This window comes from Triplophysa dalaica, chromosome 20, assembly GCF_015846415.1.
Source record: "Triplophysa dalaica isolate WHDGS20190420 chromosome 20, ASM1584641v1, whole genome shotgun sequence".
NCBI classification, from domain to species: Eukaryota; Metazoa; Chordata; class Actinopteri; order Cypriniformes; family Nemacheilidae; genus Triplophysa; species Triplophysa dalaica.
This window is the reverse complement of record NC_079561.1, coordinates 20,763,743-20,785,180: the sequence shown is the minus strand read 5'-3', so window position 1 is coordinate 20,785,180 and position 21,438 is coordinate 20,763,743. Positions and strand designations below refer to the sequence as shown.

General features: G+C 47.7%; 1 protein-coding gene across 4 annotated transcripts; it reads left to right on the top strand.

Annotated features, from left to right (window-relative positions):
• Positions 1-1,712: 1,712 nt before the first annotated feature.
• On the top strand, positions 1,713-21,385 carry coro2ab (coronin 2Ab). 4 transcript variants are annotated; one of them, XM_056733994.1, is made up of 10 exons: positions 1,713-1,907; positions 1,977-2,093; positions 2,178-2,327; positions 10,067-10,246; positions 10,318-10,434; positions 10,702-10,806; positions 19,707-19,803; positions 19,886-19,998; positions 20,112-20,229; positions 20,722-21,385. In XM_056733994.1, exons 1-10 carry the CDS (start codon positions 1,713-1,715, stop codon positions 20,991-20,993), a joined length of 1,464 nt encoding a protein of 487 aa, XP_056589972.1. In that variant the 3' UTR covers positions 20,994-21,385. The 4 variants fall into 4 exon arrangements, with proteins under 4 accessions (XP_056589972.1, XP_056589970.1, XP_056589968.1 ...); XM_056733992.1 differs by lacking the exons at positions 1,713-1,907; positions 1,977-2,093; positions 2,178-2,327; ... (3 more) ...; positions 20,112-20,229; positions 20,722-21,385 and adding an exon at positions 11,257-14,278 and having other exon boundaries at positions 10,391-10,434; positions 10,702-11,161; XM_056733990.1 differs by lacking the exons at positions 1,713-1,907; positions 1,977-2,093; positions 2,178-2,327; ... (3 more) ...; positions 20,112-20,229; positions 20,722-21,385 and adding an exon at positions 12,151-14,278 and having other exon boundaries at positions 10,391-10,434; positions 10,702-11,854.
• Positions 21,386-21,438: the final 53 nt, after the last annotated feature.

Below are 21,438 nucleotides of genomic sequence, written 5' to 3'. Positions count from 1 at the left end.
GTGTTTGTGGTAAATGCTGGATCAGCAGCAGTTGTTGAGCTGTAAAACTTGATGTGTGTTCAGGTGAAATGTCAGATGTTCAGTAACACAACCTTTCTTACACATCAAACATTCATTCTCTACATTTGTATGAAGTTGAATAATTCATGAAGAAGACCAGACGTCAGCTGAACCCTAACTTCTTCAGAAGATCACGTAGATCAAACTCACTCACTGAACTAAAACCAGTTTCAGAGGATCAGAAGTTGACATGAAAATCATCATTTAAATAACACACAAGAGACAATAAAGTGTGTGTGTGATGAGCTGTGGTCAGCACAGGTCACTAGTGTAACTGGTCCACACACACAGGTGTGGTGTTTTCATGTTTGAAGGATTCTTTCAATCCACATGATGATTTTTTTACTGAACATTATATATATCCTGTAATCCTCACACTATCAAACCATCACACTAACTTTTCTTTGTACAGTTTGAATGATACGGTGGTTTGATTGGCTGGAAGGTGTTCATTAAAACTGTTTATTACATGGCTCGTTGGAACGCTCGATTCTGATTGGCTAGCAGTCATGACATTTGCAGGTTCATTATTCCCAGATAACAACCTCTCAAAACTAATAACACACTGTAACCCGGATGCAGCAAATCATTTTGACAGTTTTTTTTGGACAAATTCAATATAAATCTGTCTTTAATAACATATATGATATTATATTTACAAATCATGAAACAAAATTGCCTGTTTGTGACATTTGAACGTTGTTTCTTACTTTAAAACCCAAACTAAACGGCTTTTCCTCGCGGAAGGTCTGCATTGAGCAAAAATTTGCTAAAAAAATATTTCAAATTCACACTTTATGTCCAGTTTATTTCTGAAATGGCACGTAGCCATGTAATAAACAGGATAATGTACAAGCAGTCGACGGTTGTCGTGAAATAAGCCCTTCAGTGTGATACAAGACCCTCCGCTTAACGTCCTGATCACACTGTAGGGATTATTTCACAATAACCGTCGGCTGCCTGTACAGTATCACTTACATAATGCACAAGTAGTTCCAGTCAGTTAGGACAGCGTTTGAAATTAACTGACCAAAATAACTCTCATTCTCACCTGTGCAAACAAAAATTATCCTGTAAACATCAAATTTGCGTGGGGTATTTCTTGTCCTCCACGTCTTGCATTAAAATCCTTTAAAGTCCCTGTGAACCAGACGATCGGATCATTTTTTCTTCTGTATTCTGACGCATTTACGAATTCAACGGAATGTAAAACAGTGGGCGTGGCTTGTGTTTTCCACAGAGCTTCTTTTGGATGTAGAAAAACAGGCGTTGTATCTTGAAATAAACCTAGCAGCTGACTGACAGTTGAAGGGGAGGAGCTAACGGCTCTGACACCCAGAGGATGGAAGTGCATCAGATTTTGAGGGCACATGAATTTAAAGAAGTAAATGACTCTCACTGATGATCTGTTTATAACAAACTCTGCAACGTTCCATGAAAAATAGTTATTGTCTGTTTTAATGTCACCAGGACTTTCAATGCACCGCAAACCGTGGATCATCCCTTACATAAACATCATTTACTTTCATTTAGAACTGGTTTTCATCTTGAGGATGCTGACATGTATAGAAACCTGTACTCACACACGTCAAGTGATGACTCACTGATAATAATATTAGGAAGTAATGATTGTGTTGTTGTTGTGTGTTAAGATGTCACAGCGATACACCTGCACAAGGTTTCGTCACATGATCGGAAAGGCTGCGGTAAAGGCACGGTGCTACCATGGCCTGTCAGTCACGCACAGTGTCCAAAACAACCACTTCTGTGCCGTGAATCCACGCTTCATCGCCATAGTGACAGAGTGTATGGGGGGTGGCGCCTTCATTGTCATTTCTGTCCATCAGGTAAGACCACGCCCACTCTCTGACACAACAAACTGCGCAGCGCTCACTGATGACGTGTGTGTGTTTCAGACGGGGCGCGTGAGTCCTCTTCATGCACGCGTGTGCGGTCACAGCGCTCGTGTTCTGGACGTGAAGTGGGACCCTTTTAACGACCGCCGCATCGCCTCCTGTTCTGAGGACTGTACGGTTGGTTTCTATGGCAACCGCCTCAGATGCTGTCCACCTGTCTGTCCACAGCCGCTCTGTTGAGGTGTGAACTTGTGTTGACAGGTAAAGGTGTGGGAGATTCCTCAGAATGGGCTGAAGGATCACATGACACAGCCATGTAAAGATCTGCTGGCTCATGGGCGCAGGGTGGCGCTCATCGAGTGGCATCCCACCGCCAGAGACCTGCTGCTCAGCTCCGCCTACGATTACAAAGTATTAGCCTGACAAACACACACATGACAAATCCCTTGAAATCTACAAACTGCAGCCCGTGTGTTGTGCTTATATATCATCTGTAGGTCAGTGGGTTTAATAGACCTTCCGTCCAATCAGGATTCAGTATTCAAGCAGACCATGGTCATTTGCTGTTATTGATCAGACAGGTGTGAATGACAGTTATTTTTGTCATTGATCAAACTACCTGGAACTGCCTGCGCATTACACGCTTTTATACCATGGTCTGTTGGAATACTGGATTCTGATTGGCTGGAAGGTGAGGCCTTAAAGCGTGTCTGGTCTTTGTTTTAAAGATGGGGTTCCCTTTCTGTCGGTCTCTTGACGTTGTGTCGAGAAAGACAGATGGGGGTTTGCCCTTGAGAACCAATCAACTCTGACTACTATAGAAAAGGCCAATGAAATTTGGCGAATGAAATTTGCATGCCGGGCTCCGCCCCCGGATATCCGGTATAAAAGGAAGCCGGCGTGCAGCATTCACTTACCTTTTGTTCTTCAGAGCCTTCGCTCATGACTACGAACAGAACGAATTCAATGAATTCATCTTCTTCTACATTGACGGATCTACGACGTGTTGCAGCGGATCGTCCATACCTGCAGCGACCTTCCCCTGGGTGTCTTGGCGGTTCCGGAGGTGTTAGAGATTTTTTCTAAAAAGTCCTTTTCAGGACTGACTGAGCAATCTCCAGCGCGGCATGTACCGCTGTTCTCTTGGGTGCGGCACCCTCATCGAGGAGGGGGATGGACACGATCACTGCGTTAGGCGTCTGGGCGTCCAGCACGCTGAAGCAGCGTTCGTTGCGGGCAGAATGTCATTCAGAAGTTGCGGTCACGGGTGGCTGTCTTCCTACGGGAACCAGCCACCATTTCGTCTGCTACCTGGGCTGTGACATCTGTGGCTACGGCCCTGATGACCACCCACGTAGCAGCGTTAGTGATATGGGGAACTCTGCGAACGTAAACCCGCCAGCCAAGTGCTCACGGGCCAATCGCACCCCGATTCGCTCTTCTAAACGTATCCCAACCGGCGGTGGCATACCGTCCGGATCCTCACGCACACACTCGGAAACGATGTGTGACGTAGATGAGATGTCGCTCGCAGCATCGGAGGGAGACTGGCATTCGACTCTGCCGAATCCGAGCTCCACCCCCAGCAGTCGAGTTCAGGAGGAAGCAGAAGTGATGTCATTAATGCTAACGCAGGGATGCGTGGTTCCCGAGGTCGGAGCGCGGTGCAAACCGCGCCCACCCCGGGTGCCATGTTTTTCCCGGAGGTGCATGAGGAGCTGTGTAAAACTTGCAACGCTCCACTCACGGACCGTTCCAGTTAAACCAGCTCCGGCTCCCTTACTTCCCTCGTTGGTGGGGCAGCCAAAGGCTACGTCGAGATCCCCCGGGTGGAATGGGCGCCAGCGGTGCACCTGTGCCGCGGGCGGCTACCTCCTTGGGGGAATCGGCCACGCCTACCGTCCAAAGCGTGTAGGACTTCGGCATCACTGGTGTCGAAGCCTTACACTGCCGTGGGCCAGGCTGCCTCCTCTCTCTACGCCATGGCCATCCTGCAGGTCCGCCAGGCCAGGGCGTGGAGAGAGCTCCACGTGGGTAAGGCCACCCGGGTATAATGCAGGATCTCCGTGCCGCCACTGACAGCGCTCTTCGGGCGACTAAGGTGGCGGCGCGGGCCCTGGGTCGGACGATGTCCACGGTAGTGGTCCAGGAGAGACACCCCCGGCTGTACCTTGTGCAGAAGAGTGACTCGAAGGAAATCTCGCAGGGTGGGTTGTTGGTAACACCGTCGAGGACTGCGCTCAGCAGTTTTTGACGGTGAAGCAGACAGTGGCAATTAGTCAAATTTTTTCACGCCGCGACTCGGCCGCCTACAGGCCTCCGAGATCTCACGTGACGTCTGCTTCCCTGCAACCCAGGACCCCTTCGACATCGGCTCCGGTTCCTGTGCCCCCACAGGCGGCACCCCGGAAGCAGAGGTCGAGGGGGAAACCTCCACCCCGTCAATTACCTTCTCCCGAGAAGGGGCACTGACGGGAAGACCCAAGGGAGAAAAACATCGGGCCCGAACCTTCACAGCCACGGCTCTGATCGGTCGGTACGGGACGACTCCTGCCTCGTCACCAAAGCCGGGCCCTTTTCAGGGCTTGGCGCCCACTTACTCACCGAGTTTTCTGTTCTCCCCGGGTGTACTTACAGCCTATCGCACACTCCACTGGACTGTGCTCGGCGATCCGACCTCACACCCTGGCGAGGCGTGAGGTCGTACACATACGACGGCTGTCACCACTCTCAAACCAACAGTGCGTGCCACCGTCCCGCCAGGCAGGTAAAAAGGCGGAGCCAACCTTCCCTCCGGGGACCCCCGCGACATGGTTAGCGAACGAACCACCCCCCGTGTGAATGATGAAGCAGACCGTCCCCTTGGTCACCCTGTCACAGTCCCTGGGAGCTCGAGAGCTGTCCACACTGTCTCGCTGGCTAATGAGGGCGGTCCGTCTTGGTTACTCGATCCAGTTTGCCAGAGACTCTCCCAAGCTTTGGGTCATCATCTCTCCCTCTGTCAGAGGCAGGGACGCCTCCGTACTTCGGGTAGAGGTCACCACCCTTCTGGCAAAACAGGCATCGAGTTCGTCCCTCAAAACCAAGATGTTCAGTGGGTCACGACCCGCACTTCACCGTTCCCAAGACGGCGGGTTGCCCCCAGAGGTCTGCGTACCCTGAACAGAGCACCTTCACAAGCTGCCGTTCAGGGTGCTCACACAGAGGGCGTCCTGACATCTATCAGGTGTCAGGATTTGTTCGTGGCAATCGACCTGAAGGACGCTTACTTTCATGTCTCGATCCTCCTCGACACCGGCCGTTCCCACGGTTCGCGTGCGAGAGGCGGGCATATCAGTACAGAGTCCTCCCTTTCGGTCTGTCCCTGTCTCCACGGTCTTCACGAAGATCGTGGAAACCGCCCTTTCTCCCTGAGGGGAGGAAGGCGAGCGGGTACTAAACTATCTCAGCGACTGGCCTATCTTGGCACACTCGTGAGATCTGTTATGTACACAAAGGGACCTGGTGCTCCGGCACCTAGATCGATTGGGACTCCAGGTCAACCAAGAGAGGGGCAAGCTCTCCCCAGTGCAGAGCATCCTCTTTCTCGATATGGAACTCAGCTCTGTCACCATGTTGGCGCACCTGTCCGCAGGTTGCGCCCAACCAGTGTTGAACTGTCTGAAATGAACATTTTAGGCAGACAGCGGTCCCCCTGAAATAATTCAGAGGCTCCTGGCACACATGGCGTCCTTGCGGGTTAATACCCCTCGGGTTGATGCACATGAGACCGCTCCAACACTGGTTTCAGAGTCGAGTTCCGCGGAGAGCGTGGCACACCGGCAGCAGGCGCATGGTGATGACGCCCTTCTTCCGACGCACCATAACCCCTAGTCTTCCATGACTTTTTCGACGGACTCAGGTCCCTCTGGGCAGGTTATGAGACAGGTCGTGGTGACGACAGACATCTCCCTGCAGGGGTGCGGTGCAGTGTGTAACGGGCACGCAGGCGGGGCGTTGGACGAACCCCCGTCTGCGCTGGCAAATCAAATGCCAAGAGTTGTGGGCTGTGCTACTTGCACTGAGCAGGCTACGGCCTCTCGTGCAAGACAAGCACGTGCTGGTCCGAGGACAGCACTACAGCTGTAGCGTACACAGATCGTCAGGGTGGCGTTCGCTCACAGCAGGTAAGACAACTTGCTCGATGCCTCCTCCGGTGGAGTCAACAGGTGACCCGCTCCCTGCGGGCCACACACACCCCGGGCAAACTGAACTAGTACAGCCGACGTGCTTTCTCGCCAGTTTATGCCTCGTGGAGAGTGGCGACTCCACCCCCGCGCAGTCCAGCTCATTTGGAGGCTGTTCGGGTAGGCCCAGGTAAACCTGTTCGCCTCCCGTAACACCACCATTTGCCCGCTTGGTATTCCCTGCCCTCGGCACGCATATCCTGGCGCACAGCTGACCGCGGGATGGGCGGAAGCACACCTTCCCCCCCAGGAGCCTTCTTGCACAGACGCTGTGCAAGGTCAGGGAGCAGGAGCACCAAGTGTTATTGGTTACACCACACCGGTCTAACCGCACTTGGCTTCAGAGCTGATGCTCTGGACAGCGACTCCCCCTGAACCATTCCCCTGGCAGAGGACCTGCTCTATCAGGGGAGGTACACGTTCTGGAATCCCAGATCAGACCTCTGGATCACCCATGTCTGGTCTCTAGACGGGACGAGAAGATCCTGAGATAGCTACTCCCCCTGTATGGCAGAGACCATCACCCAGGCTAGGGCCCCATCTACTAGGCGGTCACACGCCTCTAGACGGCGCCTCCTCTCGTCCTGGTGTCTCTCTCAATGAGAAAGACCCACTGAGGTGCTCGATCAGGATTGTGTTTTCCTTCTTACGAGACTGGAGACTAACATCTCCCCTCCACACTGAATGTGTATGTAGTCGCTATTGCCACTCATCACAACTCAGTCTGTGGAAAGTTTCTAGGGCAACACGACCTAGTCACCAGGTTCCTAAGGGGCGCGAGAGGGCGGAATCCGCCTCATCTCCGCTCCATACCCTCTTGGGTCCAGGGGAGCCTCAGTGCCCCCCAAGAGCCCCTCGGAGGTTCTGATCTTCCTCACAGAGTAAGACGGCCCTCCTGCCGGCGCTCACTCCCTTCAAGAGGGTAGGGGACCACCGAGCATCCTGCGTGTCCCCGGATTGCCTTAAATTCGGCCCTGGAAACTCTCACGTTATCTTGAGACCCAGGCCCGGATGCGTGCCCAAGAAGTTCCCACTACTCCCTCCGGGGCCAAGTGGTGAACTTGCAGGCGCTCCCAATAGGGGAGGAAGACCCAACCCGATCAGTGTTGTGTCCAGTACGTGCTGGACCGCACGCAGATCTCTGAAGCTCTGACCAGCTCCGTGTCTGTTGGAGGACAGCAGAAGGGGAAGGCTGTCTCCAAACAGAGGCTGGCGCACTGGGTCGTGGATGCCGTTACGACGGCATTCCGATCTCAGAATCTCCCATGCCCATTGGCAGTGAGGGCTCACTCCACACAGAGTTTTAGCCACCTCCTGGGCACTGGCAGAAGCGCCTCTCTAGCAGACATCTGTAGAGCTGCGGGTTGAGCTACGCCCAAACACCTTCGCAAGGGTTAACAACCTTCGCGTAAACCCGGTGTCAGCCCACGTCCTGCGTGGCGACATGTAGGACTGGCATCCGGGGGTGCGTATGCCTGCGAAAGCACCTTTCCACCCTCTAACAGGTTGGGTCAGTGTGCTATCTACCTTTTCTTCTTACCCAAACACATGGCTAAGAAACTGGTATCTCACCAACCTCCCTTCTTACCCAGACACTGGTTAAGAACAGGCATTCCATCCATCACTAAGCAAGCACCCCCTGGGGGGCTGGCTGGGCAGAGCAGCCTTCCCCCTTAGGCCGGGATACCATATGAGCTATCACAGATAGCTCTAACCGGACCTAGTTCTACCGGACGTCTGTAACACCCCCTCCGTGGGCTGTTCCGTCTGATGTGTCCTCATGAGAATGGTTCCCACTCCTGGTAACCCATGAACTTCCCCAGGTGGACCTCCACCTCGCGGTTAACTACCCAGTCCGCACTTTCCATGCGTTCTCCTCCAAGGACGAGACCATACCTATATCCACCATATTCCTCCCCACGGGTAGGAGGTGGCCTCTGCAGCGCTTCTCTGATTAAGAGTTGCGCTCACCCGGTGTAAACCCGAGCCGGACGGCCTCTCGCCAGTAGAGAGCTAAGGCCCCGTCCGTGAAAGGTTACCTGTCAGGGCTGTACCCACCTTTCTCCAAGAAAGCTCTGGAACCCCCCGACCACCACACTGGAAGGTTACAGTTTTGCGAAAGCATCGAGCTGACACGCCCAGGCTTGTTACCGTCGCTTCGCTAGAGATTGTGACGCGATACAGCGTTGTGGCGTTTTCCATAGGCAACCCCATCTGTCGTTCTCGACACAACATCGAGAAACCAACAGAAAGGGAACGTCTTGGTTACGTATGTAACCTCAGTTCCCTGATGGAGGGAACGTGACGTTGTGTCCCTTATGCCACAAACACGTATCGTATTCTGCTGCAGTCGTGAGAGGCTCTCAGGCTCTTCAGAACAAAAGGTAAGTGAATGCTGCACGCCGGCTTCCTTTTATACCGGATATCCGGGGCGGAGCCCGGCATGCAAATTTCATTCGCCAAATTTCATTGGCCTTTTCTATAGTAGTCAGAGTTGATTGGTTCTCAAGGGCGAACCCCCATCTGTCGTTCTCGACACAACATCTCGTTCCCTCCATCAGGGAACTGAGGTTACATATGTAACCAAGACGTTACATAGGTAGTTTTTGCCAATGTCAAATTAATCTTGATTATTCGACATTCCAAGGGTTGTTCTTTTCAAATAACAAGCGCTCAAAGCTAATAATACACTGTTACCCGCATGCTGCAAATCATTTTGAGAGGGGCAGTTTAGTATTACACAAAAATGAATTACACATGTTTAGATTTACAAATGATTCAACCAAATTGCCTGTTCCTGACATTTGAACGTCTGTAACAAGCTTCAATAAAAGGAAGGAAGGAGGCGGGAACCAGCGAACATTCAAACCACTAAAATATAAACAAACAATAACACGGAAGTAAAAGAACGGCCATAAGAACATAAATATAAATTCCTCAGCACAACTTCGTTTCTTACCTTTAAACCCAAACTAAAAGACTTTTCATCGCTGGAGGTCTGCATTGTTTGGTATAAATGAGCTAATCAAATATTTCAAATACACATTTTATGTCCAGTTTTTTCTCATGTGGCAAATAGCCGTGTAATAAGTGGGAAAATGTACAAGCAGCCGGTTGTTATGGCAGAAATAATCCCCTTCAGTGTGACACAAGACCCCTCGCTTCACTTCCTGATCACACTGAAGGGATTATTTCTGCAATAACAACCAGCTGCCTGTACACTATTCCTAACGTACTTAACAGTAGAACGGCATACTTCATATCCTTATAAAAGAGATTGCCAACAAAACACAGACATATGACATAGTTTCACTTAGTGCGTGTGGTTCATGTCCGGCATCTTTTAGAGCTGGGATGCTCCATCTATCAGTCTCAAACCATCTCCAAATCCAGCGTTATATCCAGCGTTTATATAACATCCATCACTGAAATGCCATGACATACAAACTACTGACTCCTCTCACTATCACAAGAGTGACGAGTAGCCGCTGCAGGCACACAGTGCAGCTGATCTTGTTGGTAGGCGGGTCTTCCTAACGCTTGTCGGTTGGCTCGTGTGTGAGCTTTTTCTTTCCTCTTGCCAAGTTTTTCCAGGAGAATGGCCAATAAAAAGATTAGCTCATTTCCTCTTACGACCGAGGGATCCAGACTTATAAAACACTTTCTGAAATAAGTTGGATTGCAGGGGGAGTGTGTCGAGCACAGAAATACTATGTCATACGCCAAACTTGTATTTGAACAAGTTGACCATGTTGAGCATGAGAAGACAGCACGTTTAACAGTGTAAAGAAGTCAGAATGCGTTTCAGAGCATGATAGCTGATCAAAGTACATGTGTTCACACGCACGAGGAGCTGCAGGACTAACACATGTAACACACACTTGACGGGAGTCTCTAATGGACATGCATATGTGTGTGTTGCAGGTGTTTGTGTGGTGTTTAGACACAGATGTTTGTGTGATTCAGACACCGTTGTGTGTAATAAACACACATCAGCAGCTGGTTCTCTCTTTGACCTTTAATCCGGATGGAAGTTTAATAGCCACAACTTGCAGGGACAAAAAAATCAGAATCATCGAACCACGAACTGGACGAGTGCTGCAGGTGAGAACACAGCTCAAGTGTGTGTGTGTGTTTAAGGCTGTGTAATACATGTTGTTGTTTTCGTCTGTCAGGAGTCCAGCAGCACGTCTCACAGAGCCTTCAAGATTTTATTCCTGTGGAATGTGAACATGTTACTGACCACTGGAAAATCCTGCTGGAATCACAGACAGTTTGCACTCTGGAACCTGGTAACACAAAAACGCATGCATGCACACACACACACACACACACACACACACACACACACACACAAACAAGCACATACTTCACACAAACAAGCACACACATGTCAGACACACACACACATTATAATCACCTCAGGGTGTGTAAAGGTAAAATTTCGATTGAGGATAGAGAATCTTCCTAACCCCTTTTAGAGAAACAATAGAAGATGATTGAAAACATGCTCATGTATTTATATATTAACAGGTGTGTGTGTGTGTGTGTGTATGCAGGAGGATTTGTCTGAGCCGGTTATGGAGGAAGATTTGGATGGAGGTTCGGGTGTTATTTTCCCTTTTTATGATCCAGACACACACCTGCTGTTTCTGGCTGGGAAGGTCAAACATCACACAAACACACACGCATCAGACACACATCACACACACAAACACGCACACACGCTGAATAAAACTATCTGTCACTCTTTAAGTCAATTAGTTTGCTTTGTTTTCTGATGCTTGTTTACAAAGATCTTAATGTTGTTTTTCAGGAGGACTAGATCAGGTGTTTTCCGTGTATCTGTAACTGCGTGTTCAGACCAAACGCGTCTTGAGCGAATGAATCTCGCTATTCGCGTGTTGTTGGACGCTTGAACATTTTGAGTTTACTCGCATCATTCGCGCGTCAAATTCACTTCATTGCAGACGCGAATTCGCATCATGGGAGGGGCTTCCGCCAGACGGCTCCAGTCTCGTATGTATATGTATATATGTGGGGAAGATGTAATATGTTCCTCCAGCAGTAGGGGGAGCTGTGGTTCATTGTTGTTTGTGCCCTCTTTATATTAGTGCCGCTGTTGTTGGTCACAATGCTCTTCCTTTGTGACAAGGTAAGGAGGTTGTTTTTCCATCCGTTAAATTTATGTAATTATTTTGACCATCCATGTTATATAAGGAGATATAGTGTTATTAGAGAGGTTTACTAACGTGTATATGCAATTATTTTGATAGATGGTTTTGTATATCTGATATTATTTCATATGTTGTAAATCCCATGTGGTGGACTATACTGTTTTCTTTATTGTGTTGTGTTTGAGGTTTATCTCTGTATTTTGTAGTCTTATCATTCGTATTTTGTCTATATTTTTTAGTTTTTAATTGAAGTGTATTTGTACTTTGTGATTGGCTGCGACTACAGCTAACTTTGCTCCTTTTGATGTTAATGTGTTATTGACAATGCTCTTCCTTTGTGACAAGATGGCGGATGTGTACCAGACAAATAAAAAAATACAGAAAGCTTCACTGCTGTGACACAACAACGGTCTTGGTGTCCTCCTCTTACACCCAGTACATCACACAACGCAGAGACATTTGGGGGAGCACATCAACGAAGAGGGTTACATCTTTGGTGCCGTGACCCGGATCGTTTGTTTCTATGTCAACGGAAGTAAGCTTTCAGATAAAAAAAAAAAAAAAAGACTCTTTTGTCTTAAAGTGGCAGTGTTAAATATATTGTTTGACTGAACTGAGTTTTGCTTTAGTGTTGTTTTGTTTGATTTGAGTTGGAAATTGGTGAACTGCAGGTTTTTTTTATTTTTTCTTGATAAAGTGCTTTGTGAATATAAGAAACATAAGAAAAAAACAAAACACATTTACTTACTACATTTTTTTTCATATTTAAATTTGCAAACACCACACATAGTGTATTGCCCAATACATACACATACACTGTGTGCTGCACAGGCAAGAAGAGTCTAAGAAGTGGAAGAAAAATGCAGAGGCTCCCTGAAACCACCCCTCATAGACCACTTTCCCATCCCCAATTACCCCTACGGCAGATCTTCCAGGCCACCCCAGGATTACCAGTAAAGCAGGACAAAATTCAACAGTATGAAATAAGCATGCCTGTCGATGTGAGTATTGAAACTGGATCCCAGCCATATGATAACCCCCAGCAGTCTGTCAGGTCAAAGACTGCACAGCTAGCGACACACACACAGAATGTGCCTCCCTCTGCGGTGAGCTGGCACCAGTCGGGCACCTGTTCCAGCGCTTCTGCACAACATCAGCCCTCAGCTCATGCCCTTGGCCCAGATAAACCCTTCTACGGACTTCCAACCACTGGGCACCAGACTTTAGTTAACCCACACCAATCTAAAGTGCCGACTGTTTCATCTCAAACTAACCTGCATAACAATGTCACTACCATTCAGGCTTCACCAAACATGGCCAACAGAATGCCAACTGACATGTCTCCTTCTCCAAATGGCTTATACCTGCCGCCAGCATTCACTGTGCCACTTAAAGCTCACATTCCTGCTTATCCAGGTATGATCCATGCACCCAGTATGTACACTTCTCCATGTGATCTGCAGTATCCTGCTGCAATGGCTGTTTCACCACAAGCCAACTTGCCTGGTCATCCAACGGCTGTTCAAATTCCTCCTTCCTTCGGCTATGATGTGCCAAATGCTATGTACTCAAGGCCACCTGATTCACTCCTGCCCCCAGTACCTCCTGTGTTGTCTGGAACCAGCTATCCTCACAAAGCAGACCCCATTCAATTGCAACAAACTTCCTATGATCGACAGCACACCTTACATTCGAACTGTGCCATTGTGCCATCCTCCTCTACTCCTGTGTATGCTGCTATGATAGTTCCAGTGCATCCTGCTTCACATATGTATGCACAACAACCCAGTTCTGTGCAACAATCCCAGATTACTCCGTATTTTGCTTATCAACGAGATGCAAACATTCATTCCTCTGCAATGACTACGCCACAGCCCAGCTTTACACAGACACACCAAGTTCGAAATGTGCAAATGTTCAATGGTGGTCCTGATTGCAGAGTATTTATTGAAGACTGGATTCGGGACATGCAGTATCTTCTTGATGCTGGAGGAATGCCTGAAAATCTGTCATTTGCTACTGTAGTGCGACATTTGAATGGAGAAGCCAGGAGGCTAGTTCTGAATCTCCCCTCTAAGGAGCAGACTGCTGGCAGAGCCTTTGAGGAACTACGAGCTGAATATAGTGATATGCAAACATCTCTGGACCCATTAGCTGATTTCTATGAGAGATGCCAGCGCCCTGGCGAATCAGCATGTTCATACGCAATTGCCCTGGAGGCCAGTTTACGTTCAGTGGAAGAGGCGCAGTGCGGAGGCCAACCCTTTCCAGACCGAGACAGCAAACTGACTCGTCAGTTCATTAGAGGTTTGAGTGATGAAGAGGTTTATCACAGGATAGCGTCGATGAAGCCTAGACTTTTAAGTTTTCGTGAACTGCAAGCGGAACTTCGTAACCTTGCTAGGGAGACAAGGAAGTTTCAGACACAGCCAAGGGCCAAAAAGACGTACACCCAGGCTCAGTTTACGACAACAAGTGGCAACCTGTCTGACGAAAAGCTGAGAACAGAGAAAGGAAATAGACAGAACACAGATCTTACTGAACTCACAGTCATGGTGAAGAAACTGGTGAGCAGCCAAGAGGATCAGATCAATAGATTGACACAGCTGGAGGCTAGAGTTGGAGCAACACGATGGCCTGTGCTTCCTCAGACCCAGAGATCTCAAGGGAGTGCAGAAACTGCAGTAAGGGGTGTAGTTTGCCATCGTTGTGGAAAACCGGGACACATTGCACGTTTGTGTAGGACAATGATGACTGATGAGGCAGTCCAAGCTGAAATTGGAGCAGAGACCAGGCAGGATTTAAATGCGTAGGGCCTGTGGTTACCGGGGCAACCACAGGCATGCAACAGTGTCCCCAGCTACATGAAACGGCCAAGTTTAAACCAGTCGATACCCTGTTGGTAGGTCCCTGTAATGAAGGGGTGGTTGAAGTGAATGGAGAGATGTGTCAGGCTCTCATTGACTCTGGCTCTCAAGTAACCACAATTACTGATGTGTTCTGGAAACGACACCCTGTCCTATGTGCTCGGGAATTGCAGCCATCAGACATCCCCATTGAAGGTGCCTCTGGCCAACCCGTATCTCATGTTGGCGTGCTTTGTATCAACCTCAAGTTTTTGGGAAGGGTCTACTCCAACGTTCCTGCTTTTGTTGTCCCTGTAACGGAGTACAGATCCCGTGTTCCATTGCTCATTGGGACTAATGTAATAAGGGTTTCTAGAAGTGACCTCCAAGCGTCATACGGCAGAAAATATCTGGCCAAAGTAAAGTTGACTTATCCTGAGTGGCATTCCGCACTAGTGGCTGTGAGTAAAAGTGAACCAGATGGGGCTAAAGGTAAAGTGGGTCAAGTACAGTATGCTGGCCGCAGAATAAAAATACCAGCTGGTAAGGAGCAGGATGTTATCGGCAGAGTGATGGGTGGGCCAAAGAGAACACAGTACACAGTTCTGGTGGAGAGCCAGTCCTTTGAAAAGGTACCAGAAGGCCTTATGGTGGCCAGACTGCTTGCTAATGTGGACAAAGGCTGTGTTCCCGTCCGTCTCTTGAATCTGTCTGAGAAAGATGTTACCGTCCATCCAAGGGCCCTGCTTGCAGATGCTGTCCTGATCCAGAATGTTGTTGAAGAGGGAGAAAAGTGCCAAATGCGATGCCAGAACCAGTTCATGTATCCGAGTAAGTGTGGGAATTCAGTGACAACGTCTTGTCAAAGTCAACAGCAGTCTACCTGTGTTATGACATGTGGAGTTGATCTTAGTGCTGCAGCAGTGGAAGATGAGCAGTTGGCGTTGCTCGAGGATTTGTTAAGGAGAAATGCTGATGTCTTCTCCAAACACTCCATGGACTATGGACATACCACCACCGTGCAACATGAGATACCTCTGGTAGACCCCAAACCCTTTCGTCTCCCTTACCGGAAAATACCCCCGTCGCAGTACCAGGAGGTACGGAAGGCCATATCACAGATGGAAGAAGCTGGAGTTATTCGTCCAAGCAAAAGCCCTTATGCATCCCCCATCGTTGTGGTATCTAAAAAAGATGGTTCCTTGAGGATCTGTGTGGACTACAGAAAACTGAATTCCTGCAGCACCAGAGACGCTTTTCCGCTGCCAAGAATAGAGGATTCATTGGAGGCATTGGGACAGGCAAGGTTCTTCTCTACTCTCGATCTTATTTCTGGTTATTGGCAAGTTGAGGTGGCTGAACAAGACAAGCCCAAGACCGCTTTTAGCACCCCCATGGGGTTATTTGAGGCCAACAGAATGCCGTTTGGCCTACAGAATGCCCCATCAACCTTCCAAAGATTAATGACCTGTTGCTTTGGTGATCTGAACTTTGAAAGCCTTCTTATCTACCTCGACGACATAATTATCTTCTCCAGGACTTTTGAAGAGCACCTTGAACGGATGGAAGTAGTGTTCAGCCGGCTCCGCACACATGGGTTAAAGCTGAAACCTGAAAAATGCAGGCTACTGAGGAAAGAAGTTCAATACCTGGGCCATGTGGTGTCCGCGGAAGGTATTCATACAGATCCTGAAAAGATAAGCCTAGTCAAAGATTGGAAGCGGCCATCGAGTGCGAAAGAAGTGTTGAAGTTCCTTGGCTTCACAGGGTACTATAGGCGATTCATTGAGGGATATGCATCGCTGGCAGCACCTCTGTATCAGCTTACCTCTGGAGTCCCTAAGAAAAAGAAAAGAGGTGGAAAAGGAACATCTGGACTTGCAAAGCCTTTCGAGTGGTCAGATAAATGTGAGAAGGCGTTTGAAGCATTGAAGGAGACATTGACAACAGCGCCAATCCTGGGCTACCCCAACTTCAATTTACCATTTGTACTGCAAACGGATGCTTCTGGTGACGGTCTTGGAGCCATCCTTGCACAAGCTCAAGATGGTGTGGAAAAAGTAATTGCTTACGCAAGCCGAGGTTTGAGACCACCTGAAACCCGTTACCCTGCACATAAGTTAGAGTTTTTGGCTCTAAAGTGGGCTGTTACGGATAAATTTTATGACCACCTCTATGGGCATAAGTTTTCTGTGCTGACTGACAACAATCCACTTAAATATGTGATGAGTACCGCAAAGTTGGATGCCACAGGTCAGCGCTGGGTGTCACAGCTTGCCATGTTTGACTTCAACATTGAGTATAGGCAAGGGAAATCCAACTCTAATGCAGATGCACTCTCGAGGATGTCGAGACAAGAGGTCACAAATACTCTTCAGACTTGCCCCCAGTGGATTTCCCCCACCAAGCGAGACCATTACTGTGAAGTTGAGACAGGAAGGAAGGGAGTAGATGTTAGTGATCAAGTGAAGGGAAATGTCGAATGCAAAGAGGGAGAGTTTCTGGATCGGGTTGAAAAGTCTCCCGATCCATTTGATGGAGCAGGCACTGATGCGCTGCCTGCAATGACAAAGCTGGAGATCATAGGATGCCAAAAAGAGGACCCTGTCATTGGGCCAGTTATGCACTTCAAGACACTTAACAGAAAGCCAAGACGTGGAGAAAGGTTGGAGAAAGGAAAAGATGCTCTGCTTCTCTTAAAAGAGTGGAGGAGGCTGGTGGTTAAAGATGGAATTCTTTACAGACATGTAAAAAATGTAATGGGACGGTCGTTTGCTCAGCTGGTCTTGCCAGAGAAAATGAAACAGCTGGCTAAAACAAGTCTTCATGACAACTCAGGTCATTTTGGATTTGAGCGTACCTTGAATCTGTTCCGGGAACGATTCTTTTGGCCCAGAATGCATTGTGAAATAAAGTCCTGGTGTGAGCAGTGTGAAAGATGTCGTCTGAGAAAAACTCCAACAGCTGGAAATAGAGCTCCGCTGGTGAGCATTCACACTAATGCCCCTATGGAACTCACCTGCATGGATTTCCTTGTCCTGGAGAAGTCAAAGGGAGGAATTGAGAATGTTCTGGTGGTCACTGATCACTTCTCAAGATTCGCCCAGGCTTACCCCACAAAAGAAGGCTGTTACTGTGGCGAGAGTGCTGTGGAAGAATTTCTTCTGTCGATTTGGTTTCCCAGCAAGACTGCATGCAGATCAGGGCAGAAATTTTGAGAGTATAGTGGTGAAGGAGTTGTGTAAGCTGACAGGAATCACAAGGACTCATACCAGTCCTTACCACCCACAAGGCAATGGGACCACAGAGAGATTTAACAGGACTCTAATGAATATGTTAGGCACTCTTGATCCTGATCAGAAGCCCAGGTGGCATGAATACATTGATGCACTGACACATGCTTACAACTGCACTCAACACGATTCGACTGGTTTCTCCCCATACTTCTTGATGTATGGCAGACATCCACGACTGCCTGTTGATCTCCTTTTTGGCCTGTCTACCGCAACAGAGGCATTTGAGTACAGTGAATATGTGCAGACTCTGCATGAATGCTTAACCTATGCCTATGATGAAGCAGACAGAATGTCGAGGCGTGCTAAAGGTCTTCAGAAAAAGCACTATGATAAGAAAGCCAAAAGCCACATGTTCGAACCTGGTGACAGAGTGATGGTGAAAGTCTGTCATGTCGAGGGGAGACAAAAGCTGGCTGATAGGTGGGAACCATGCCCATATGTGGTTGTAAAGAAACAGGCAGGAATTCCAGTGTATGTTGTTCGTCCGGAAGATGGTGGCAGGGAAAGAGTCATCCACCGCAATCTTCTGTCCCAGTGTATGTTTTTCCCGGTGGGTTCCAGGTACCTATGCCGAGAAGAGTCTAACATGGAGGAAGTGTCTGGAATGGACTCAAGTGTTTCCGATGAAGAAGAGGAAGTAGTGAATGCCAGCATGGGTGGAGACAGTGGCACTATCACGCAGTGTACTAGTGTGGAATTGCCAGGATTTGTTGAGGAAGAGTGTGAACAGTATGAGAGTCGGTTGGAAGAGACAATGTGTGAAAAGGGAAAACATGAGGATCAGACGCCATTGGAAATACCAAATCCTGAGCAGCCATGGAGGAGATATCCTGAGCGGGAAAGGCGCCCACCAAATAGACTCTCTTTGGAGATACATGTTGTCCAAAGTGAAAGTGACGAGGAGAAGGTAGAGAGAGGAAGAGGATTGTGGGAAAGGGCTAAGGCGAAGAAGAAGCTTTGCCTGAGCAATACAGTTAAACACACACACCCCACACAAACACTTCATCGAGAATCCTAAAACTGAAATTGACTTAATGATCTTATTTTTTAAGTGATGACTGGGACGGCATCATTTAAAGAGAGGGTGGATGTGGGGAAGATGTAATATGTTCCTCCAGCAGTAGGGGGAGCTGTGGTTCATTGTTGTTTGTGCCCTCTTTATATTAGTGTCGCTGTTGTTGGTCACAATGCTCTTCCTTTGTGACAAGGTAAGGAGGTTGTTTTTCCATCCGTTAAATTTATGTAATTATTTTGACCATCCATGTTATATAAGGAGATATAGTGTTATTAGAGAGGTTTACTAACGTGTATATGCAATTATTTTGATAGATGGTTTTGTATATCTGATATTATTTCATATGTTGTAAATCCCATGTGGTGGACTATACTGTTTTCTTTATTGTGTTGTGTTTGAGGTTTATCTCTGTATTTTGTAGTCTTATCATTCGTATTTTGTCTATATTTTTTAGTTTTTAATCGAAGTGTATTTGTACTTTGTGATTGGCTGCAACTACAGCTAACTTTGCTCCTTTTGATGTTAATGTGTTATTGACAATGCTCTTCCTTTGTGACAAGATGGCGGATGTGTACCAGACAAATAAAAAAATACAGAAAGCTTCACTGCTGTGACACAACAACGGTCTTGGTGTCCTCCTCTTACACCCAGTACATCACACAACGCAGAGACATTTGGGGGAGCACATCAACGAAGAGGGTTACATATATATTGCTCAAATTGTGTAAAGATCGTTTTTGACAACTTGCCAGATTCTCCGACCTCCACACTCACTTTCTTCCAAGTAAGATCCTTTGTATTCCTGTTTCTCCAGAAGTAAGAAAAATAATAATACAGCTCCGGGGGTCCACAAACAGCAACGATTAATTTGTCCTCTATTTTGTCCTCAAGTTTCGGATTTCTGCGTTCGCTCGCTACGTCGTATAATCGCCTCACTACTAACCCAAGCTCCTGATTGGTTAACACGGTGAGAATTTTCGCCAAAGTTCAGATTTTTCAACGAGCGCGCGATTCGCGTCATTCCCGCCGCCTTCATTCGCGCCGCAAGTAGGTCTATCGCGTCTTTGAGTTGATTTAACATGTAAATCACTCGCTCTTAACGCGCCATTCGCGTTTGATCTGTACACAACATAACACTTGACTTTACACACGAAGTGTGTTGTAATTCAGCTGTGCTGATCTGGGTGTATACATGTGTGTAGAAATAAATCTCAATGATTGTGTCTGCAGGGGGACGGTAACATCCGGTATTATGAAGTCACTGACGTAAAACCTCACATTCACTTTCTGGCTGAATATCACTGTCAGTTTCCACAGAGAGGCATGGGTACACAAACACACACACAGACACACACACACACACACTGACAAACACACACTGTAGTTTATTGTGTGTGTGTGTTGTGTAGGTGTTATGCCCAAGCGTGGTCTGGACGTCAGCGTCTGTGAGGTGTTCAGGTTTTACCGGCTGGTGGCCGTCAGAGATCTGCTGGAGCCGCTGAGCTTTTGTGTGCCACACAAGGTGAAAACACAAATCAACACACAACTGTGTGATCATGTGAACAGCTGATGTGATGTCACAAACCTGTGTAGTCTCACACACTTAGATGAGATGTGTTGTGTTTGCTGCAGCAGTCTGGGGTCTTTCATGAGGATATTTACCCGCTGACAGCAGCCAATCAGCCGGCTCTGACTGCACACCAGTGGCTCATGGGACATGATCAAGCTGAAACATCCCATCCTTCTGCTCTCTGTACCTATACATTTAAAGGGAGTGCTCAAGCTCTGTCATCATTTACGCACCCTGATGTCATTTCATACCTGTATAAATGATGGACAGAGAAAGATATTTGGAAGAATTTGACGATTTTCACTTGTGGGACATCATCCACTAGCAGAGCAGGACAAATGAAATGCTAGTGAAAGGTCCCCAGAACTCTGTTTTCATAAACTTTTCTAAATATCTCGATAGAACAAAAACATAAAAAAAATTCTACTATGATAGTGGATGATGTCCAGAACTGAAATTGCTCGCATTCTTCCAAATATCTTTCTTTGTGTTTAACAGAACAAAACGTTAATAGAGATTTGTAAATGATGACGGAATTTTCATTTTTGCTTGTTAAAGTATTAGTTACAAGTGGCCCAGGCAGTGAACATACAGTGAGACTACAAATTGACCAATCAGAATCAAGGATTTGTCGTGTTTCTTAAGTGAATGGATTGTGTGTCTTTGGCTCCACAGGTCCTGTGCTGATGTCTCTGAGACCTGGAGGTAAAGATCTTAAGCCATGTCACATCACATCACATGACAAACCTCTGCGCTGTCAGGACACACGACATCTTCATGACATCATCATAGACACACGCGAGTGGACTGAAGATGACACTCAAAGCCTGGACTGGATCTCCTCACACACGCTCACTAAATCCAGCGGACATGAGACGGAACCTCATGAATCTTCTGTGTGTTCCAGCTCAGAGGTCAGAGGTCACCACAGACGAACCCCGATGTGAGCGTCACACTGACTCCTTCTAGCAGAAAAATCCCCTAATACAAGCGCTGGAGGTCAGCGTCACATACACACATGTGACAGCCCAGAGAACATGCCAGACAGAGAACATGTGACAACATGCCTTCCCACGCTTAATATCACAGAATAAACCCATGGACACACATCACCGTCCTGCTCATCACACGCTGACATCATCAGTAAATGATTAGCTTCATATAAAACCTTGTATGAACCCATGATGAGGAAAATGTGTTTCAGCGTTCACCTGGAATCTGATTGAATCCTTTATAAATATGATCTCGTCATGTGTGTTATTCATCAGACATTGATATGAAATTAAACAACAGGGCTGACAGTTCATGTTTTTTTATGTATTTAAGATGAAATTATGTGTTTGTGTGTGAGAGTGTGCGTCTGTGAGTATGTTTGTGTGAGTGTGTTTTGTG

Excerpts from the sequence above, each read along its gene's own strand:
- coro2ab (XM_056733992.1), top strand. The coding sequence starts at position 12,180 with ATGCAGAGGCTCCCTGAAACCACCCCTCATAGACCACTTTCCCATCCC.